The sequence below is a fragment of the Gouania willdenowi genome, chromosome 3 (assembly GCF_900634775.1).
Source record: "Gouania willdenowi chromosome 3, fGouWil2.1, whole genome shotgun sequence".
Taxonomy (NCBI): domain Eukaryota; kingdom Metazoa; phylum Chordata; class Actinopteri; order Blenniiformes; family Gobiesocidae; genus Gouania; species Gouania willdenowi.
In genome coordinates, this window is record NC_041046.1 from 5,749,271 (window position 1) to 5,772,424 (window position 23,154).

General features: G+C 34.6%; 1 protein-coding gene across 1 annotated transcript in view; it reads right to left on the bottom strand.

Annotated features, from left to right (window-relative positions):
* Nucleotides 1-3,825: 3,825 nt before the first annotated feature.
* Nucleotides 3,826-23,154, bottom strand: part of znf536 (zinc finger protein 536) — a 281,007-nt gene continuing 261,678 nt past the window's right edge. Inside the window, exon 8 of the mRNA XM_028441311.1 lies at nt 3,826-5,272. Coding sequence (XP_028297112.1) covers nt 5,229-5,272 — 44 coding nt within the window. The 3' untranslated portion in view covers nt 3,826-5,228. The remainder of the gene's footprint in view (nt 5,273-23,154) is intronic.

Genomic DNA, 23,154 nt, shown 5'->3' on the forward strand with positions numbered 1-23,154 from the left:
ACCGTAAACTCTTCAGGGTGTAACGCTATAAATATGAGTGTGAAATCTTTCCTTCAAAGCTTTAGGTTCCATGTTCATCAGAAAAAATAAAATTCAAATATTGAATGCAGGAAAAACAACCGTCCATCCTCATCTAATCTACTTCATTTATTAACATGCGTCTTAAATGTCCCTCAAATCCAGTGGATTAATATCATAAACACTTCTACTTCTTAGTAGCTTTTATTTTTGAGTGTTGCCAGGTTGGGCTGGAATTTACGTTGCTTTTTACGTTTGACTGTGTTTATTTTTTATTTTATATTATTTATTTTTTTCAGACTAAATCTCAAATAAAATATCAACAAAATAGTTTCCATGGTGTGGTGGAAATTATATATATTATTTTAATAATAATGTTTCGGCTGGAAATTGTCACTCAAATCTGGCAACCCTGAAGGCCAAGAACATAGAGCCCAACTGTATTTAAAGCTGCTGTTTTAAAACATTTTTTTTTCAATATCAGAAAAAAACCTAATTTTAAACAAAGATCAATAAATCCAAAATAATTTGCTTAAAAAAAAGATTTTCATTTTCAGCTATGGATAAAAACACCGCTGTTTCCTCACATCTCGTTTATCTTTGTTTTATCCCAGTTGTCCTTGAAATAATATTTTTCACTATATCAACTCTGAATATTATTTTCCATGAGCTCAGCACTTTGCTAGTTACAAAACCAAACACATTTTTCCCACCGAACTTTGAGATTACTTTGATTTTATGTTTTTTCATGTAATACTCGACACTTAATCCACTTTTCTTTAAGACATTTTGGATTTTTCCCCTTGGGGTCAGGACCCCATTTGGGCCCCTGAGACACTGGGAGGGGGGTCGCCAGATACCTTCAAAAAACTAAGAATATATAATATATAATATATATATATATATATATATATATATATATATTCATCACTTTTTTTTGCCATATTTTTGCTCCTTTTAATACATTTTTGCTACATTTCTCCCATTTCTGACACTTCTACATCACATTTCAATTCCTTTTCTGCACATTTTTTCCACTTTCACGACATTTTCGGCACTTATAAACCTTTTCCACCACTTTTCTCACTTAATGACACAAATGTCACACGAGCCACTTAATGCAGCATCAGACTTCTCTGCACCTGCCACTTTGTATTTAATTCATTTTATTCATACTCCTCCACTACTGTAATACCATATATATATATATATATATATATATATATATATATATATATATATATATACATATATATATATATATATTTTACCTTGTCTGCACATGCTGTCAAAGGTCAACACTACAAGAAGTGCAATCCTTTACAGACAACAATGCATGATTTTTTTGCAATTAAATAATGAATGTATTTTATTGCATAATTGTGACCATCACTAGCCCTCCCTAAGGAAGGGTAAGAAACACTTTATTAAAGGGAGAATATAAAAATAGAGGGCACTGTTACAACTGGGTGAGGGGGAAGGGAACAGGGAAGAGGGGAGGTCAGGGTAGAACAAGGAAGGGTCGGGGATGGTCAACTGTTTTAAGGTGAGAGTGAAATGTGATGTCATAGTTGTGCTTATTGTGTTGTGTAATCAGTTAAAGGCAGGGTAGGTCTTTTCAAAAACTAGCATGATTTTGAAAGTAACATTCTTCGAGTGCTGCACTTTTATAACAGTTACAGGTGTTGATTGATCAATTGATCAACAGTTTTGCTCAATGATCATGTGATTTTAATTACAATTATTATTAATATGAAACTGTATTTGTAGGCGCGTGCACGTAGAATGTTTTATAGACTTTATATAACATACTGTACGTATTTAAAGCGTTCAGAGGTGATTTATTGGATGTTCTGACACATTAGATGTATTGACACGATCACTTACCTCATCCAATTGATATTTATTTTATTTTATTTATCCAGGTTAGCCACACCATGTCTTGTTCTCATGCACGTTATTTTGAAATGGTATTCTTTAATAAATTATAATAATATAAAAAGAACCTAGATTGATCTGTATACATGTCTTTTTATTTTTTTATTGCATGGGAGAAATTATTTCTGATTAAAACAAGGATTTACATCTTTAAGATGACTTTAATAATAATAATAATAATAAACGTTCCTGGATAACAGTGGATATTATTCAGATGAATAAATAAATGTGGTTATCACAGATTCATATTTTCTCAACAATTTGAGCCCATTTATGCTTATTTTTACCCTTTTTTTTTAAACTACACCAAACTTGCCATATTTCAACCTATTCTCATCACTTTTGCTCCTTTTAATGCATTTTTGCTAAATTACTTTTATTTCTGCCACTTCTCCATTAAATTTTAATGCCTTTTCTACATGTTTTTCCACTTTCAAGACAATTCCACCACTTTTTCATCTAATGTTGAATATGTGACCCATTATTGTCACTTTTACCAGATTTCATGCTTATTTCATGTCCATTATTTGCCAGTTTAAACTAATCGTTCTGTTATTGAGACTGAGGAATTCTTTTCAACATTTTTGCCCACTCAAATTTGAAAATTTTAACCAATTTCTCTTTTCCACCATTTTTGGTCACTTTTAACCCATTTTATTTCAGTTTAAAACAAGGACTTACATCATTGGCCCAAATAATAGTAAACGTTCCTGGATAACAGTGGATATTATTAAGAACGATGAACCATCATTTTACTGACTTTATGGATGGACCCCAAAAATCTCTCCCCTTTATTCCCCCTTATAGATGGTCCTGTCTCCACATGACTGTTCTTCAATGTTCATGTCTGTGTTCAACCACCTTCAGCTACAGTGGGGGTCCCTGCTCTCTGGGACCTTTATTTTGGGCTGAAAAAGTGAAAAAACAAACAGGAAACAGGATGTCGGTCATGTTTTTTTTTTTTTAGTTTGAATACATTTTATTTTATTATAAGTACAGTTCAGTAGTTACAAAACAAAGCATCTGCCATGAGGATACAGCAAAACATAAAGAGTGTTCAGCTCACAAGACAGGTTTTGTACACGTTATGAGAAGTGGAATGATGTGATGGCTATAGTTGGTTCAGAGGAAGAGCAAGTCCGATCTCTGACCTTTTTTATACCATCGGGGGGAAAAAACAACCGAGCAGGGGTCAGAGGTCGTGTCATTCCAGGATATGTGTCCAATTACTTTCCAAGCAACTCTCCTACAGAATCATCTCCAACTTTTCATCTGTTTCACTCTCGTTGGTCCTTTTTTTGGATCACCTCTTTTCCAAGCATGATATTTAATAAATCGCTTTCATAGTGGGATTTAAATGAAAAAATAAAATGAACATTGGACACTGTACTGCAGCGAAATCTTCTGGAGGTGGAATCGTAGCTCTGAAAATCCGGCAGTCATTAGAGGTCAGGAAGGGATTAGTATGGAAACATACAGTATAGAGTTTGATCAAAACAAATAAAGAAAAAAGAACAGGCGTTATATTTCAACTGTACATACCGCATTAGACTTTTTCTCTGGGTTCACAACAAAAAAAACAAACAAACAAAAAAAATGACGTAGAAACATTTCACAATGTCAAGGGGACACACAAACACACACCTTCATTTTTAGTTAGTTAGTTAGGTTTGTACTGTATAGGTTGGATTTATAATACTATCACAGTGCAAAAAAAAGAACGTTCCAGAATCCCAAAACAAAGGAAAGGAAACAGGAAAGTAGTAGAAGAAGAAGAAGTCCCGCTATGCATGGTGGATTCTGTATATATGGGGGCAGGGGGCGGCGGGGGGCGCAAGTATGTCTGCAGCACAGGAGACGATTGTCATCTTTTTGCTCTTTTTTTTTTTTTTGTTAGTCAGTAAATGGACAAGGCATTAATGTACAATACATATAAAAAAACAAAAAAACAGGAGAAATGAAATCGACCCTACGTCCTACGTCTATAGCACGGCTACATAGCTTTTGTAGAAGCAATAACAGATGACGTGTATCTAAGGCTATACACAATAGCTCTTTTTTCCAGTTTTGTCTTTTTTTTTTTCTTCTTCTTCATCTTCATCGTTAAAGTAAATACATCAACGCATGTTCAGTAGTCTGTAACACTGTGCAACAATGATCGGGGGCGGTATTTTTTTTACAAACGCTCGAGGAGGTGAAGAGGAAAGGAAACGTTCTCGCCCTTTTTTTAAAAGATGAGATTGATTCTTTTTTTTCTTCCTTTTTTTTTAATTCTTCTCTTTGAATCCAGAGAAGAACACCACACCAGAACCTCTGCTTCTCCTCGTTCCGAATGCTAACGCTTTAGCTATCATATAGCTCTTAAGCATCTATGGGTGCTCTGTTGGATCATACAGTACAAGAAAAAAGAAGAAAAAGACACATCTCTTTGTAAATACTTCAATAAGTGAAGATTTTTTTTTTGTACACATACATTAAGGACAGTATCGGGACCACCCTCATCAAAACCATCATTAGAACATTTAATATGAGATATAAACCACGTGTTTTTGGGGGAATGTCGTTGGTTCAGTGTGGTTGTCTGCTTGGTTTTTTGAGCATTTCTTCTTCTGCAGTAGAATACATTCTACAGGGTAACGATACGATAATAGTGCTCTGTGGACGACGCGTGGAAAAAACAAACGGCGATATTCTTCATTAAACTGGAGATAAAATCATTTATATCAGCACGACAGTTTTTAACAAAAAAACAAAAAAAAGAAAACACTCGAGGAATGTATCAGAAACTGCAGGTTTGCCCGTTACGAGAAGTGCTAATCAGACAGGTAGTTTCATCAAAGAAATAAAGACCAGGGGGCGTCAGACCACGGGACACACCACCAGTAGGAAGCTGAGTGACGGTCGCTGTCACAAAGGAGGTTTGCAAAAGTCAGTAGGTCCGTCTGGCAAACCCGTCCCTGTGTCCGTCTGGTAAATCCTTCCCCCGTGTCCCAGTGTCCTTCAGCAGTTCTCACCTTCTCTGGTAGCGTGTGTGTGTGTGTGCGTGTGTGTGTTGCATCTTAAATAAAGTCTTTATTATAGTGTATAACTCCTCCACATCATCATCATCATCATCATCATCATCATCACCTTCATCATCATCCTCATCTTCATCATCGTCGTTGTGCCGTTAGTCTTTGTCTACAGCGTGGGTGTCCAGCCCTTCGGGGTCTCCGTGGTTATGGTTGTTAAGGTTGATGTTAAGGTGGTTGGGGTTGTGGGTCAGCGTGGGGTCAAGGGTCATGGGCTGGTCCTCGTCTCCCCCCCCACAGGTGCACTACAGCCAATGAGAGGACAGGAAGATTAGCGTGTGTGAAATAAACATTTACAAGACATTTTTATCAACATGTTGACGTTTCATTTATTCAGACAACTGTTTTTTTTTGGAAGTTTACTTTGATCTCCTGATCGATTTGATGTGTCCTTATGAGTTATTTCTGATCAACTTGACAGTTCTGTCAAGCTGGCCACACCCCCTGTTGACCATCAAAGCAACCAGCGGACGTCTCTGAGGAAGACTGGCAGTTGACAGTCAAAACATGTCAGGAGATCAAAGTAAACTTCTTGAAAAAAGTTGTCTGAAGAAAAGAAACCTTAAAATATTGATATAAATGTCTTGTAAACTTTAAGTTCAGGTTTCTTTTATTCACAACTTCTTTTCAGGAAATTTACTTTGATCTCTTGACATGTTTTGACTGTCAACTGTCAGTCTTCTTCAAAGGCATCCGCTGATCGCTTTTATGTGTCCTTATAAATTCTGTCAGGCCACCGTGCGCTCCCTGTCAAAGCGATCAGCAGACGTCTCCATTTGTGTTTTGACTGTCAACTGTTGGCTTTCCTCAGCGGCATCTGCTGATTGCTTTGATGCTTCCTTTTGATGTTTCCTTGATTTCCACGTAATAATTCCAGCAAGATCATTTTTGTCTTCTTTTTGAATAACCTTACTGGAGTAATTATGCGAAAGTCAAGGAAACATCAAAAGAAACATCAAAGCGATTAGCGAACGCCACTGACGAAGACTGGCAGTTGTCCGTCGAAATGTAGTTAAGCATGAGTAAAATGACTGATTTAGAAATATACTCAAAAAGTACAAGTACCCGTAAAACCAAACTCATCAATAATAATGTGAGTATTTGTAATCAATTACTTTCACCTCTAAAATTGACCAATTTCACTTCATTTGTTAAAAGAAAGGTTTGACATAAAAACTGGAATATAGTTGTTTAAAATGTACATTATTCCAGCAGTAAATATCAAATGTATATATATTTAGTGTTGATTTGCTTTCATCATTTCCTATACAGTTTTCTAATGCTGTTATTTAGATGCAGTATCATGAGTAACCACCAGAGGGCAGTGTAGGACAGTGGATGAATTGATGGCGTCTGCAATTCAATCTGGAGAAAGTTTGATCATTTTTGTAATTAACGCTGCTTTTTTCTCATTCTTCTCATGCGTTCAAATCAAAAAAACATTTACTACGTGACATTTACTACGTGACTACCCCTCCCCCACCCCCAAAGGACACTTCCTGTCTTTGACTTCCCGGTAAAGAAACTTCCTGTAACGAGCTGGAGATTAAGGCCCCATATTTGATTTTCACTGTTCATTAACTAAGCCACCTGGAATGTTATTATTTAAGCACGGCGCGCTCCCTCTCCCCCCGAACAACTGCCACCGTGAAAGGAGGAGAGATTTCCTGGCCAACTTTATAGATTTAGCCTAACTTCCCCCATCGCAGTTTTTAATTTCCCATTCGGGTAGATGGCAGATGCACCTCACAGACACAGAAAAACCTGCCTGGCATTCATTTATCACATGAATGCAAAGGCTTATCTGTTTGTTTCCTTCAAAGAGACGCTGGTCCTGTCTCGGGGAAGAAAGACGAACGCCGCGCGCATACACGATGACGGCTGATAGAAATCAAACGTCACTAAAGATGATTTAGCCAATATTGAATCAGAATTAATCAAAGAATAGATTAGTAGAAAACTAAACTAGATGTTTTTTCCTCTAGTGACAGAATGTAAGAGTAACTCTGCCCCCTTGTGGTATGTTCGGACACACCACCTATGAGTGTTAAATAACGTCACTTTGATACAAAGTTAAGATATTATATATATATATATATATAGTTTAATAGACGCTTCTTATATACAAATCTTTAAAAGTTAGACTTTAATTAAAGTGTCAGATTATAAGGAAAAGTAGCAGTAATTTAAAAATGTAGAAAATCACTTTTTAAAAAAATCTTAATTCATGCAATTGTTTCATTTTCATTACATTTCATAGGAAATCTTTATATTCCTATTAACTAGCCATTAACTAACAATGTTTAAATTAATCATAAAATGTGTAAAAATTCACTTTAAATCTCATTTTATCACAATCTGTGACACATAAATCATCATCATTTTCCTCAGTGAAAATAAACATTTAAATATAATGAATTTAATACAAAACCTTATCAAGTGCAGCTTGTATTTGATTAAAGCTCCGACTACATCTGTCACCAGTATTTATCTTTGTAAATTTGATAAATAACAATCTTTCTATAATGATAAATATTACATGTCAATATGAGCTATTTAGTCTACAGTGATATATATTATCTTTTTCTCGTCAGTAATTTGGACTAATTGCTCTCTGCTGATTGGGCGAGAGAAGTCACATGACTCTTTAATATTAACTCTTCTAACACGTCTCCCAATGAGCCTGAGTCTAGTTCATTTTTTTTATTAATATAATGTACCAAGCTGCACATTTGTGATTGGCACTTTATTAATAAAGAGCTTTATTACTGTTCTAAAATATGTATTTTAATGTTACTTTTATGTATTATTAGTTTTTTTATTATGATTTTTTTTCTTTTAATGTTATTTTGATGAGATATAAAGAATAGTCAAATTTAATTAATTTATTAATGTACTATTTATAAAAGGTTCCCTTTTTACCCTTTTTGTGTACAGGGTTGAGAGTTTTTCATTCTTTAAAGGGGCAGAGCAGAAAAATCACTCATCAATAGTGTTTATTCAAGACGTTTTAAAATTATGTGTATCACTTTTTTGCTATACTGTCTATTTTAAAACTCGGTTTCAATTTATTTAATTAAAAATAATAATATGAAGAACTGACGACACAAACTCATCATTAACTACAAATGTTTTATGAAAGGTGAAAGTAACTGATTACAAGTATTCACATTCCTCTAGTTGAGTCACTTTCATGGGTACTTTTACTTTTTAAAATATATTTCTAGATCATTTTACTAATACTTAGGTACGTTTTGATAGAAGAAATAATTTGCTGCATTTCTACACCAAACTGTTACTGAGTAAATTATGATTTTTTTGTTTTAAAATAATCAACAGACGTTGTGAAACTACAAAAAATTAAATGTCCAGACAACAATCACATACATCACATCATAGCCGACCAATCAGATTAAACGTAATGCATCACGCTAAAACAGCATTAAATGGAGATTAATTTTATTTTGAATTTAATTCACTGGTGTTATTTTATAACAGAATTGTAGATTTTGACAAAACTTTTATTTTATACAGATGCCTTTGTGGAAAATAAGTTACATTTTAATTGTGGTAGATTGTGTCTTTTCCTTTTTAAGTTTCTACATGAGATGTTTACTGTATGTAAGGGACCCGTACCAAGATTTATTACCAACAATAAACATGAGGGGTGAAAGTAACTATAGTTACTTTTACTTTGAGTATTACTTAATTAAGCTACTTTTTACTTACACACACACACACACACGTAAACACACACACACACACACACACACACAGTTGTTCTTGGCACGTCCTCGTCTCATTGTACACCCCAGTATTTATAAATATGTAAATATGAGCAGCACCAGGCGCTTGTATACACTGAGGAGGAAGTGAGCACACCCTGCCCACCCTCCCCCACCACCACACACCCCTACCCCCACCCTATCACCCCCCCCACCCCCACACACCCCAACCGCGCAAAAAAAATCATATTTTTAGATGGTTTTAATGAATACAGGATGTTTATAGTTACCATTCCCTGTGATTTGCACAAAAGACTAGAACCCCCCGCCCCCCTTCCCACCCTCCTCCTCCTCAAAGCACTACTAAAGAAGAAGAAGAAGAAGAGGAAAAAAGCATATTTGTGGTGAATGGCAGGAGGATTGTTGTGCTCTCAGTGTCAGATCCTTATTAGACAAACACCGTGTGGCGTTCAGGTGCAACAAAGAAAAAAGGAAACGACAGAGACGAGGAAGGAACGCTGCCTCCATGAGAACTTCAAGGAACGAGACACACAATTTGTGTTATTTATGTTTTTTTTTTTTTTAAAGTTGTAAAAATAAAACCAAAGTGGAATCAATATTTGTTAAGACGAGATACGTTTGCGTTCTGTTTGTTCGTCGACTTGTTTTTTTTTTTCCCGTTTCGATGAAGCGAGCGTACGCGGCCTAGCTGCTTCTATCTCTCCCCCGTCTGTCTCCAAAACTGTTTCTGAGGCTAAAAGATTGGTGGCGTGATAATACCTCCGCCGAGCAATTTAAGCCCAAACACTGGGATGCTACAATCTGTCTTCTCTGCCTGATAGCGCTTTTCTCTCCCCTTCTCTCCAAATTACTTTCTTTCATATCTAATTATATTTGCTAATGATCTTATAAGAGAATAATGGAATGTGCTTGATCTATTACCTTTTTTTTTTTCTTTCTTTCCGATACATAAATACAATGCGGGGGAAATGACTACTGCAGACAGGAGGAAATCTTTTTTTTTCCTAATGTTTTGGATGAGAGGGGAAAATGAAGCTGGGAGCTGCTGGGTCATTAATGGGCGATGAACACAGAGGTCATCTCTCACATTCTCTTTGACATTTCTCTCATCTGACGTGCAGAAACAATCACAGGCTCATCTACGCTCCCCATTGCTCCTCGCTCCACTGTAATCTTACCTCCACTCTGTTTGATCCCATAATGGAAATATCAAACCACTGCCACTTGTTTACCATCGTGGCTCTTCTTTGGTCCTTTGCCTGCAGGGAATTTCATTTTTAGGAGGGAACGTTGTCTTTTTAAATACTTAAAGGTCGGACTGTGGTGATATGTGATACTCAGGACTAAATTATACTAAAAACAATAATTAGACAGAAGAACCACACATACAGTATATTATGTTTTCTGTTCAGGAATCTTTTGATCTTGGAATAACTCAGATTATTAACACAGGCTGATGTTTTTGTGCTTTCACTGTCTTCCGTATCCTCTAGAGGTGAAAGTAATGGATTACAAGTACTCATGTTACTGTAATTGAGTACTTTTTTGAGTGTATTTCTAAATCAGTAATTTTACTTGTACTTAAGAACGTTTTAAAAGAAGTAAAGTCATTTTTTACATTTCCATATCTGTTAAATATCTTTTTTTGTTTTTAAAATGATTAACGGACTTTGTGAAACTAGAAAAAAAAAATGAAATAACCAAACAACAATCAAATGCATCACATCATAGCCGACCAATCAGATTAAACGTAATGTACCACACCAAAACAGCATTAAATGGAGGTTATTTTCTCACTTTTAGAGTTCATAAATGTATCTATACCAAGAACCAGACAATTATTTTTATTTTGAATTGAATGAATTGGTGTTATTTTATTTTGGGACAGAATTGTAATTTTGAAAAACCTTTTATTTTATACAGATGCCTTTGTGGAAAATAAATTAAGTTCCAACTGTGCAAGATTTGGTCTCTTCCTTGTTAAGTTTCTACATGAGATGTTTACTGTATGTGTTTAGCATTTAGATGCTAGCTGAACTCTTTGTACATAACGTTAGTTTTCCATCTGATGTTTATATATTTAAACTAAAACTAACGACTTCTCCTCTGGTTCTCCTGTTTCTTGTGTTGTGCTCTGTGCATCAGTATTATGGGTAAACCAGGAACTCATGAAATTAAAAAGGGTTAAAGTCCCAAGACCTTTCAAAATAAAAAAAACTAAAACCAAATGAGTTATGCCACGTAACTAACTGAACACAACATAAACATGGAAAACACATCCTCAGACCATCACGGTCTACTATAACAGTATGTTGTTTTCTACTTGTCTGTTCTTCCTTTAAAATGATCCACATCAAGTGTCTATTTGGACAACTTTAACTGGATCTATATATCTACAATTAAAATAAAATTGATGCACAGTGAAATGAGAAAAGTTCTGCACGGTTTGGAGCACAAAAAAAGTAATTAACTGCCTTATTTTTCTGTATTTAATTAATCGTAGATAACATGATAAAGTCCCAGTCCTATAAAAAATACATATAAATAATAACATGACGGACTTATAGATGTTAAGAATAAAGAAAGTTTTTGTTCAATAACTTTCCAGACTCTTCCCCTGCCCTCTGATGGCTGCTGTCCCTTCTTAAGTCTCCTCTCCATCCTCATTTCTTCCCCGTCCCCCCCTCCCTTGTCACTCTTTGTCTCTCTCAGGCCTTAGGACAAGCCCAGCTATGACAGGCACTCTAAACCCCCCGCATTAATGGAAGGAAATGGCATTCGATCTCTGTTTGATCTTCTAATCATTTCTGCTGAAATGATAATTAGTGCCCTTCCAATCCTCCCATAGAGGAGGAGGGGGGTGTGGGGGGGGGGCAGGAGTGCTTAAATACATAAATAGAAGAAGAAGTATTTTTGCTTCCCTAAGACCCCCGGATGACATCTCTGTCACCACGGCTGGCCAACAAGTGCCCGTCTGCAAACGTGGGTCTTCATCTGTGTGTGTGTGTGTGTGTACGAGACACACACACACACACACACACACACACACACACACACACAGAGCCACTGCGCCTGGAGACGTCTGTCTGTGATTCTTTTCAGCTGACATAATCCTGATGGATTCGTTCAGCAGATAAAAACTGGGTCCACTTCTGCCCTTTTACCTGGGAGTGGGGGGGCGAGGGGGGGCGGGGAACATAATACATCCTTTTATTCAGCAACAATGTAAACATAATGGCAATGGAATGTGTGAGGGATAAAGGCCACATATTAAATGCCTGCAGTGACACACAGTATTTAAAACAAGGTCGTCATAAATACATTAATAAAAAATGACCAACTCAACTTTTTCATTTGCTACTTTTCTTTAACAATTCTGTTTGTACACTTTGTTTTTGCTTTAAGGGAAGTTTGTTCTAAAATGAACAAACATCTTTCAAAAAATGTAGAAGAGGAAGTTTGTGTCTTTGAACTCAACATTCCTGCATGTTTTGTGTCATGTGGTGATGTCATTAATCTGACACTATCATAGGGTGAACCAGGTATGCAGTCAGCTCTAGGCTCCACCCATTTTAACATCCAGGTACTCTCATCACGCTGTATCAGGACGCCTTTAAAAAGCAGAAATGATTCAATAACTTTACATCGTTCCCATGTGTGAGATAAATATACCACACTTCTGAACAAGAAGGAGAACCTACTGAGCTTCATCCATTGGTTCAACACAACGTATATAACATGTTCATAACTGAACATTCATTGGTTCAACACAACGTATATAACATGTTCATAACTGAACATCCATTGATTCAACACAACATATATAACATGTTCATAACTGAACATTCATTGGTTCAACACAACATATATAACATGTTCATAACTTATGCTGTAAGACTTGCTCAGAGACAATAACCAGAAACATTAAATAAAGATAGTGGCACCTGGATGTTATTACCTATAACTATATATATATGGAGCAAGTTCTTTAGGAATTTATATATATATATATATATATATATATATATATATTGACTCTGGGAAAAAATGGATTGAATGAAAGTCTGAATATACAGTACAAATGAAAGTTCACTGTATATATATGAAAGTTTGAAAATATATGAAAATTTGATTATATATCAGAAACGTCTGAATATATATATATGAAGTCTGAATACATAATTAAAGAATTAATAAATATATACTGTATATATGAAATTTTAAATACATATATATTCACTTTATTATGTATTCATACTTTCATATATATATCAACATTTGAAAATATATTAAAGCTGAACATATAATTAATGTTTGAATATATATATATATGTCAAGTTTTGAATATATATGAAAGTCTTAATATATAAATGAATATGAATATACAGTATATGAAAGATTGAATTTATATATGAATATTTTCTTATTGTGTTGAAACTTTCATATATATATATATATATATATATATAATTTCTGGTAGTTATTCCGTGTGCGTGAGACTCCAGTCACTTCTGCTTATTAGAGCGTGTGAGCAACAGATTTCATATTCTTCAATATTTCCTCCAAATGTCCTAAACACATTTGGATTTGTGATGTCATGAGTTAACACCATAACATTTAGGGTTTAAATCAAAGCAGTGTTATTTTCAGTTGTCATGTCATCACTGAGCATGTTTGGTACGAGGGTGATGGGTTCAAGCCCCAGCATGTGTCGGTTTCACTCAACTGGTAACGATAAGGTGAATACATATTAAAGACTAAAAATAAACTTCTGTTGAAGAACATAACACTAAAAGTCCAGCAGGAGACTGTGAACCAACGATATTAACTATAAACTGTGAGCCACTGCCCTCCCAGCATATGACATACTGTATGTCATTACTATGTCTGTGTGCTGAGATGTTAAAGAGTCAAACATGTTCCCACCATCCTACAGTGAGACATAATGGAGGATTGGCACTATGTGGATTGTAAAGGGAGGAGAAAATGAATTAAAGACATACAACAGCAAATGGGCCAATGTTATATAGGGCAAAATATATATAGGGCAACAGTGAGAGGCTGGTTGCACTAAAATATTCCTCACTCACAGCTGCAGACAAAGAACGGAGAGCTAGACATAGATATAGTTTAATGAAAATATATAAAAGACATTTATCAGACCTGGGTTTAAACAAGGAGAACAAGGTACTTACATACATCTTTAAAAAAACATGAACTTTTATTACAGCCAATGTTGATTTTGGTCATTTTAGATCGTCTTAGTTTTAGTCTGAAGATGAAATTTAAATTTTAGTCACATATTCAACTGTAAAAGTTTAAATTAAAAAAAAGAAAAGACTTATTTCTAGACACTATTTAGTTAAATTTATTTTCCACCTCAAGGTTGGAAAAAATCTCTCGTATTAGCACTTAATAATGTCCATATTTACATATTCTGGTGCTTATCACTTATAAACAACATAAACAAACAATGATAACATACAAGCATATAATAACTAATAATTATGGTACGTATTAAACAACTCCGGCTATTTTACCTTTTTATGATATCAACAACTAAAGTGTTGCCTCTGGTCTAAGGGCTTCATCTGATGACACAGTCAGACTGGCAGTAGGTGGCTTTACTGCTGGAATCTGACCCAGACCAAACTTGGCCTCGTCACGTATCGCCCGCCGGGGTCCGGCCATCAGATGAAGGGTGACGGCAGGTCCCTGGGATCCATCCAGCATGAACGTAGCTCCTTTAGGTGATCCTTTGATAGGAGGCACAGTCAAAGCACCCTTAAAAAGGTGCTTGTTTGGTCGGACTGAGTTTGTAGAACGTCCATTTGTTCCAAAAACCACTTGCTGAACTGCGAGCAGAGGTGTGAGAGGCCGGTACAGAGACAGTGGAGGGCGTTGAGAATCGTGCCCACCACTCTCTTTAAACTCTACGGCTTCTGCATTGAAGGAGGAGAAGCAGAACTCCTCATAGGCTCCTCCTGCGTGTAGGGCCAGAAATGCAGACTTCATCTGGTTAAGCTGCTAGACCTTAGGAACCAGCACCACGCTCTTGGTTTTCCTCTTTGAATGGCAGCCTCGTGACATTTCTACCTCCGAGGTCGGTTGTTAGCATCTTGGTGTTGGGCTGAGGTCAATTGGGTTAGACCCAGATCAAGGAACCTCACCCAAGAGTTGTTCCACCTCTGCCAGCAGGATAGTTCTTAGTGCCCTGGGCATCAAGCAGATCAGTAAGATGTCTATACAGACATCCAGTGATACACTATGATGGGAATGTGACTTTTAACCAGCAAATCAACACTTATACTGGTAGAAAAGAGCAAACGCGCTGCTATCACCTGTAAGAGGTGTACATAATGACTAACAAACAAGCACCGGTACTGAGAGCTGAATCGCTTCAATCACCTAAAAGGACACATACAGTATATCGTATATATGTATAACAACAACTACCAGTGGCATCAATATGGAAAGAGGAGAAGGAGAGTGCTGCTGTCAAAGATAGGTGTTCTCTGGACACAGATGCACTTTAAGTTCAGCCTCGCCGGTTTGTTCGTTTTGAAGAACCGTAACAGGACGGAGTTTGGATATTAGCCGTAGCAGCAACAACTTCTAACTCCTACAACAACAATTACAGAGCTAACACTGACCGGCTAACAAAGCTAGCATCAAAGTAAAGCCGGTGAAGTATCAGCTCCTGAACAAACCTGCGTACAGTGAGTAGATTCTAGAGAAAGACTTACAGGACTTCATTGGTGATATTGTACTTGTGTGTTGCAACTTTTGAATAGGACAAAAATGTATTTAGCATTATTGATTTATTAAAACAATGAAATTGCCATAATAGGCGGAGCTAGAGGGGTAGCATTAGCCATCTCTAATGCATTAGCCATCCCTAGAACCTCCAAAAGTTCAACTTTTTTAGTAGGCTAATGAAATGAAATATGCTAATGAAAGGAAGTAACCTGGCTTTTGTAGAGCTGTCAAATAAATATTGTTGGGAAACCCCCACCAGTAACTATATTTATGTACTTCAAATCAATAGGGGTGGAAAAAAAATATTGATTTGGGATATATCGCAATTTTTTCTGACAATATTTTTAAAAAATCTCTGCAAAATCTATTGTTTTTTGTTTTTGTTACTTTTTTCTGCATATAGACAGAAATATTGATGACAGAAAACATTTGACCCATTAATGTATATCTATGTAATTTACAATAATACAATTTGTTATTAATAATAAAGTTGGAAAACAACATTTATTCCCAATATTTAAAAAATGTTTTTGGTGACAGTATTGAAAATCTATATTTTCTAAACTTTTGTGGATAAGGGGAAAAAAATCAAATCACTATACTACACTATACACTATACAATCGTAAAAAATCAAAATTGCGACATGTGTCAAATTGGTACCCAAGTATTACAATTAAATAAAATTGGGACAAAAACATACTGTATCATCCAGTCCTGGAATCAGTTTTCTGGTTATTCAAACCGTTCATAATACATATATGTTTCTGTTCTTTCTGTTAAATTACACATTCAGGACTGAAATAATGATTCAAATGTTCCACCAGTTGCTGCTATACATAAATCAGCGCGATGCTCTTTTTACGTCTATATCCATTGTTTTATAAACGACTTTCTTTATTCCAAACCTTTTTGCCAGAAAATGGAAACAGGCCAAAAAATGTGAGAGAAATCATTCTGAAAAGGAGCGTTACAAGCCTCAAAGATAGAGATGTTGAGAAGAGGTTGGAGGTGCTGGCAATGGATTTTCAAAAAAGGGGCATCGCTGCCAACGCTGGCAGCACTTTTGAGAGAATAAGAGCTGGCAAAAAAAAGAAGAAGAAGAAGAAGAAGTGAGAGCAACAAACAGCAGCCTGAGGCCCTCCTTCATTGGTTCCTTTAGCTTTATTCTGAAAAGACGAGCATAAGAAAGAGACGTTGAAGAGAAAGGCCTGAGTGTTGATATGATTATGTAAATGTAAACAGGATTTCCTGCCGTTTCTCTCTCGCTCTGACCTGTTCTCCGTGCAAATCTTCCATTTAAGACAAATTCCCCCGGGGAGGCCGCTCTGCCGTTACTTAACGGGATAATTATGATATACGAAACCTTTCCAAGATCACCCCCCCCACCCCCACTCCCACACCGACACCCGCTCCATTCCTCTTTCAGATGGTCTCCAGTCTTCCCTCTGTCGTCTCTCAGTAATAGACAGTAATACTGAGAGGTCTATAAGTGACTGATGTTCACCACATGTTCCTCCCCTCACTATTTCATCACAGGAACTGTTCAACAGGTGCTTTTTTCTCCCCAGGGAGCTAATCTCACGAGTATATCGTGTTTTTTGGAAAACTTGTGAATGTTCTACTAAAAACGCACACTTGCAACAGCTTTTAAGGAATAAAAAATAAATAGCGTTTGAGTGAGATCTGTTCACGGGCTCAGCTCTTTCTCAGCAGAAATTACATGTACGACTCTTTAAGAGTTGAAAAATAAGTGTTTGTTTTATATAATGTCTGCATGGGGATATATGGAATGAAGTCAGAATTATAAAATATATAAGAAATAAGTTGTACATATATATATATATATATAAATATATATATAATTTTTATATATTCAGACTTTCATTCATTCCTAAAGTCAATCAATATACATTACATTTCCATAAATGGAGTTATATAAAATTAGGTTTCCCTAAGTATCTAATAATATTATATATTTATTATTTCCCTCATTCCAAAATTACTTTCCAATGTTCGGCCCAAAAGTTCAGCAGATCAGGAATTAAAGGGAATTTTCTTATATAAGAACACAAAAAAATCAATTGTGCAACAGTTTTATAGACACTGACATCACAAAAGGACAAATACATTTCCTGACTTTGTTTATTTATCAACATGTGAACGCAATTTTCTTTAGGGGCACATTTGAGACAAAAATAAATCCAGGTTTGAAACTTTTTAACATATTGTTTTCAGGAAAAAAACTTTACCCACTTAAAACGTACTTACGTTTGAGTGAAATTACTGATTTAGAAAAATACAAAAAAAAGTGCAAGTACTCATAAAAGCGACTTTTACAATGTTATTGTTACAGTTTACATTGTATTGTCTTTTTGTGTGTATGTGAAACCTCCTTTAATAACCCAAATACCAACAATTATATTTGTAAATGTTTGACGATTCAAGCAGCTTTGTTATGGTTATGATATTACATAATTTTCCCACATTGGTGTATTTGATTTATTCCTTCACCTGAAATTCTGCAACTGTTTTTTGCACAAAATCTAAAGTTTAGATTTTATCAAATGTTTCAGTTAACACACAACACTGAACAGTATTTTTGATGTTAAAGTTTCGTAATAATATTTTGACTGAATACATTTCTGAATGAAACCTTAATGTAGGTTTAAAAAAGAAAACAAAAAGAATCTTGCTGGAAATATTTCGCAGAAGTCAAGGACACATCAAAGGAAACATCAAAGCGATCAGCAGACGCCTCTGAGGAAACATGTCAGGAAATCAAAGTGGATTTCCTGATGAACAGTTGTCTGAATGAATAAAACCTTCAAATATTATAAAAAATCAGTGTAGAAGTAAAAAGATAGATGGCCTCAGATTATAACAAGGCTCTGGAATAGCAAATAAAAAAGATCTTTTGAAAAAAAAAGGTGTAACCAACGTTCCTTTTTTTTTGTAGCAACTGCTAGAAAACCAAAATAAAAAAAAAAATGTTCTTTAAAAACATTTAAAATAGACAATGTTTCATCTAAATAGTGCTATTACCACATAACACTAATTCCAGCAATATTATGCATGTCTTTATATAGATAACTAAATACATTTCTGAATAAATGAAACCTTAACATATTATTTAAAAAAGAAGACAAAAGGAATCTTGCTGGAATTATTACGCAGAAGTGAAGGAAACATCAAAGGAAACATCAAAGCAATCAGCAGACGCCTTTGAAAAAGACTGGCAGCTGTCATGAGATTAAAATGATTTCCAAAGGAAAAGTTCAATGAATAATAATAATAATAATACTACTAATAATAATAATAATAATAATAATAATAATAATAATAATAATAATAATAATAAATGCAACTTTAATGTATAACACACAACACATTGTTTAGTTCTGTTCAGGTTGTGAATACGTATCGATCGCTTCGTAAATCCCATTGTCCCACAGTGCAGTATCTCCAGTGTGTGTGTGTGTGTGTGTGTGTTTCCCACAGTATTTACCCCCCTTTTGTAGTCTCACAGCCAACAAGTCTCCATGAAACAAAGAACACACACTTCAGATATGACAACACGATGATGATGATGAAGAAAAAAGAGCGAGTGAGCAGAAATTACTCGTCTCCAAACATTTCATAATGCAGACGTAGGATTTAATTGCGAGTCTGCGTGGTTGTTTGGTTCCTTATTTACTCGCACAACTTTTGTTACGGAGCCACACGTCAAACTATTTACACGCTGGTGTAAGCACTTACGGCTACGACTCGTTCTGCTTGACAACGGCCGTAAACACGAGAGCGAGAGATCAAAACTGTTCGTCAGAGTGCGTGACAGATGACAGATATGGCGAAAGATTTTCCCATGATCCTCGGCACACATGGCAGGATTCAGAGTAGAGAGAAACTCAACGTGGAGAGATTAAGGGGAAAGGCTGGGGGTAAAGAATGGTTTCTCTACGTGTGAGGCAGTGATAGAAGAAGAAAAAAGATGGTTTGATTGATTATTTACATCTAATCAATGGTGGGAGCAATAGTTTTGTTCAAATTTCACTATTTTATTGTTAAAACATTTTGTTTTTTTACAAGCGTAACATTTAATCTAAGTGAAAAATAATTAAACACTTCACCAAATCCTACACTTTATTTTGAAAGGTTTTTTTTTTTTTTTAACACCTTGATTAAAATTGGAAATATAGAATTACAAAAGAACCCTGACAGTTTTTTAAAGTATTTTGAATTAAAGAAAGGCAAAGTGACCCAAATTCTTTAAGATATCTATTCTAAGGTCACTTTACACTGATTTTAAAAGATCTAAACATCAAATATTGCATCTTTTTTATTATTAATATTGTATTTTCAGAATTGAATATTTATTAATCATGTTGTATAAAAATACAATGGGATAATAATGTATTAATTTGGTGCCAAATGTTCCAATCACTGCGTCGTTATTACAAAACAAACCATAGATTACATTTAATGTTATTTATTTATTAATATCTGTGGTTGGAGCTTTTGGACAAAATCAACAAAATGCATAATACACACATTCGTAAACACACACACACACACACACACACACACACACACACACACACACACACACACACACACACACACACACACACAAAAAAACCCAAAACATTTACGACAATTATAATGATTAAAAACACCATTAGTGATAAATTATACAATAAATTAAAAACTCATACATTCCCATTTGATGTGAAAATACAGTTTTTCATTGACACTGTTGGTCCACATTCTCATCCTGTGTATTGAAGTATTTATTTAGTATTTATTTAATATAAGATAACAAGGATACACATTTGTTTTATGGCAAATTCAAACTTTTAGAGTTAAAAAATATTAAATAAATAAATAAATAAAATAAAATTTGATAAAACACGTAAAAGTCAGATTGGGATCAGGAGAAAATGTGTTTGGGAATGTCTCTAAATGTAGGAAAACTCATATAATTTAGTAAAATGTAACCATTGCTCTGGAAGACAGAATTCTAATAACTCTGTGAACTGTGAGCATTTTTTATTAATCAGGTAAATAAACAGATATTATTATTTATTATAAAGGATTAGATATAAGTAATAAACAAAAAGGTGTCATAGCATGTGATATAGGCTTCCCAATGAAACTTAATATATAACTTATATTTATGAATTGCAAACGCTTTCTAAACACAGTAAGAAATTTGTTCTTAATTTAAAGAGATCTTCAAATTTTAAGCTATTAAATTAAATAAAGAGTGGATTCGTTGGGTTGAAATAGTTTGAGTTATTTACAATTCTTATTTCTCTCTTTAGTAATTTAATTATTGGATCAATGTTTGTTTTGTACGTGTTTCTCTAAAATATCTCCACACAATACGTGACGTCTGAAATAATTAATAAACAATAGTATGGAGCACCGATTTAAAGTTGTACATGCTAAAATAAACAACAACTTTTTACAACATTTAGCAAAAAACCACGTTTAAAAATGTGTGATTTGTGAAAATTGTGATATTTCTATTCTTGTAAAGATATAATGCTAAATCTAAAAGTAAATGTTAAATATAAATGTTAAATTTAAATGTTAAATCTAAATCTAAAAGTTAAATCTCAATCTAAATCTTAAATCTAAATCTAAATCTAAATCTAAATCTAAATCTAATTGTTAAATCTTAAATCTAAGTGTCACGAGTGAAACTAAATGTTTACTATTATTTGGGCCAATGATGGAAATCCTTGTTTTAAACAGAAATAAAATGGGTTTAAAGTGACCCAAAATGATGGAAAAGGTGGTGAAATGGGATTTTAAAGACCACAGAAATCTAAATCTTAAATACAGTATAAGTGTCACGGGTGAAACTAAATATTTAGCTAATATATGCCAACATAAAAGCTCATTACAGTAAATTTGCATATTAGCTAAATATTTTGTGTCATCTGTGACATTTAAATTTAACATTTAAGATTTAGCATTTAGATTTAACATTTAGATTTACATTTAATATTTAACATCAATTGTAAATTTAGATTTAACATTTACATCAAACAATGACACTTAACATTTAAAATTGACATTATATTATGAGAGAAAAAAACAATTACAGATTTCACAATTATTATTGTAAATCTGGTGAAAAGTAACATTAAAAAAATAAACGTGGTTTGTTGCTAAATGTTTGTTTATTTTAGTTTTACAACTTTACATATAACGTGCGAGTAAATTTTTAATTTAAAAGTTTTGTCTTGTGTAGGATTGCAATGATTTTGGACCGTTTAGATGTAATATTATATTATGTTTTCCATCTGAGTTCATCATCAACTATTACACACACGTTCAATTTTTCATTTTGAGTTTAACTTCACAATTTAACATTTCATGTACCAAAGATTCTAAATATAGTTTTGCTTAAATTGAGTGTTTGTGAGTTGTTGACTTAACAATGAACTTTATTGTTAATTATCAACGTTTATTCTTTTCTAATGTACAGAATCTGCCTGAACCACAGAGTTTGTTATTACCTGGATACGTGCTTTTCCCCACAGTTTTAATAATAACAACGCTTTCAGGAATCTTCTGGAACAGGCAGAGAATATTTGACCAATGACGACTTATTAAAGTGTAAATAAACTGTGGTCCACAAAGTGAATGAAAGGTTGAACAATCAGAATGTTTGATAACGATGAATGATTTTCCAACCACATTTGATGATATTGTGGAACATAAAGTAATAAACATTCCCTCTGTGTTTCTCTTTGTTCCTCTCCCGTCTCTAAGTCAGCTCCTTTATTTTCCCAAGGCCGAAAAACTTCAGACATGAGAACCCTGATATAAAACCAGGGAAATTTACCTGGGATTAGCAGCCATTGACAAATAACCTTGGTGATAGATGCACAGTAGATTTGGTTCAAAGCTCTCCCGGCAGCCTCAAAAGAGATTAGTTCACTTCTTCTTATCAGGTCGCCTGGGAAATGTGTTTAAAGTCACATTGATTTATTGAAAGATTCTCCAATACGGAGATATGTGTAGACTTAAAGGAGCGAGTGTGTGTGTGTGTGTGTGTGTGTGTGTGAACAAGTGCTTGAAGTAAATTACACTGCCTGTTCCAGCTTTAAGAGTTAAAGAAAAAGACGTTTTCAACAAGTAAAGAAAGAAAAAGAAAGAAAGAATAAACGCCACTTGGAGATAACTAGTGGAGAGAGAGAGAGGTAGGTAGAGAATACCTCTCTCTCTCTCTCACCCCCTGCTGAAAACAGTGATTGTACAGTGGTGAGACACAAACACGCTGACAGGAGGTAAAATAAGGCGTCTTTGTTCCCACAGAGAACCAGAAAGAACCAGGATGAAGGTTCAGGGGCGACTCAGGGTAACATTTACACCACGCGTGTCAAACTCAAGGCCCGGGGGCCAAATACAGCCCTTTAGAGCAGTGGTTCTCAACCTTTGTCTTATTCATTTATCAACTACAACATTATTTATGATTTAAAAACAACTATTGAGTGTAATGATGGAATGATGAGTGTGAGAACACACATTTTAAAGAATCTTATTGAAAAACAAGTGGAACGTAACACTATTTAATGCAGTGGTTCGCAACCTTTTTTTTTTTTTTTTG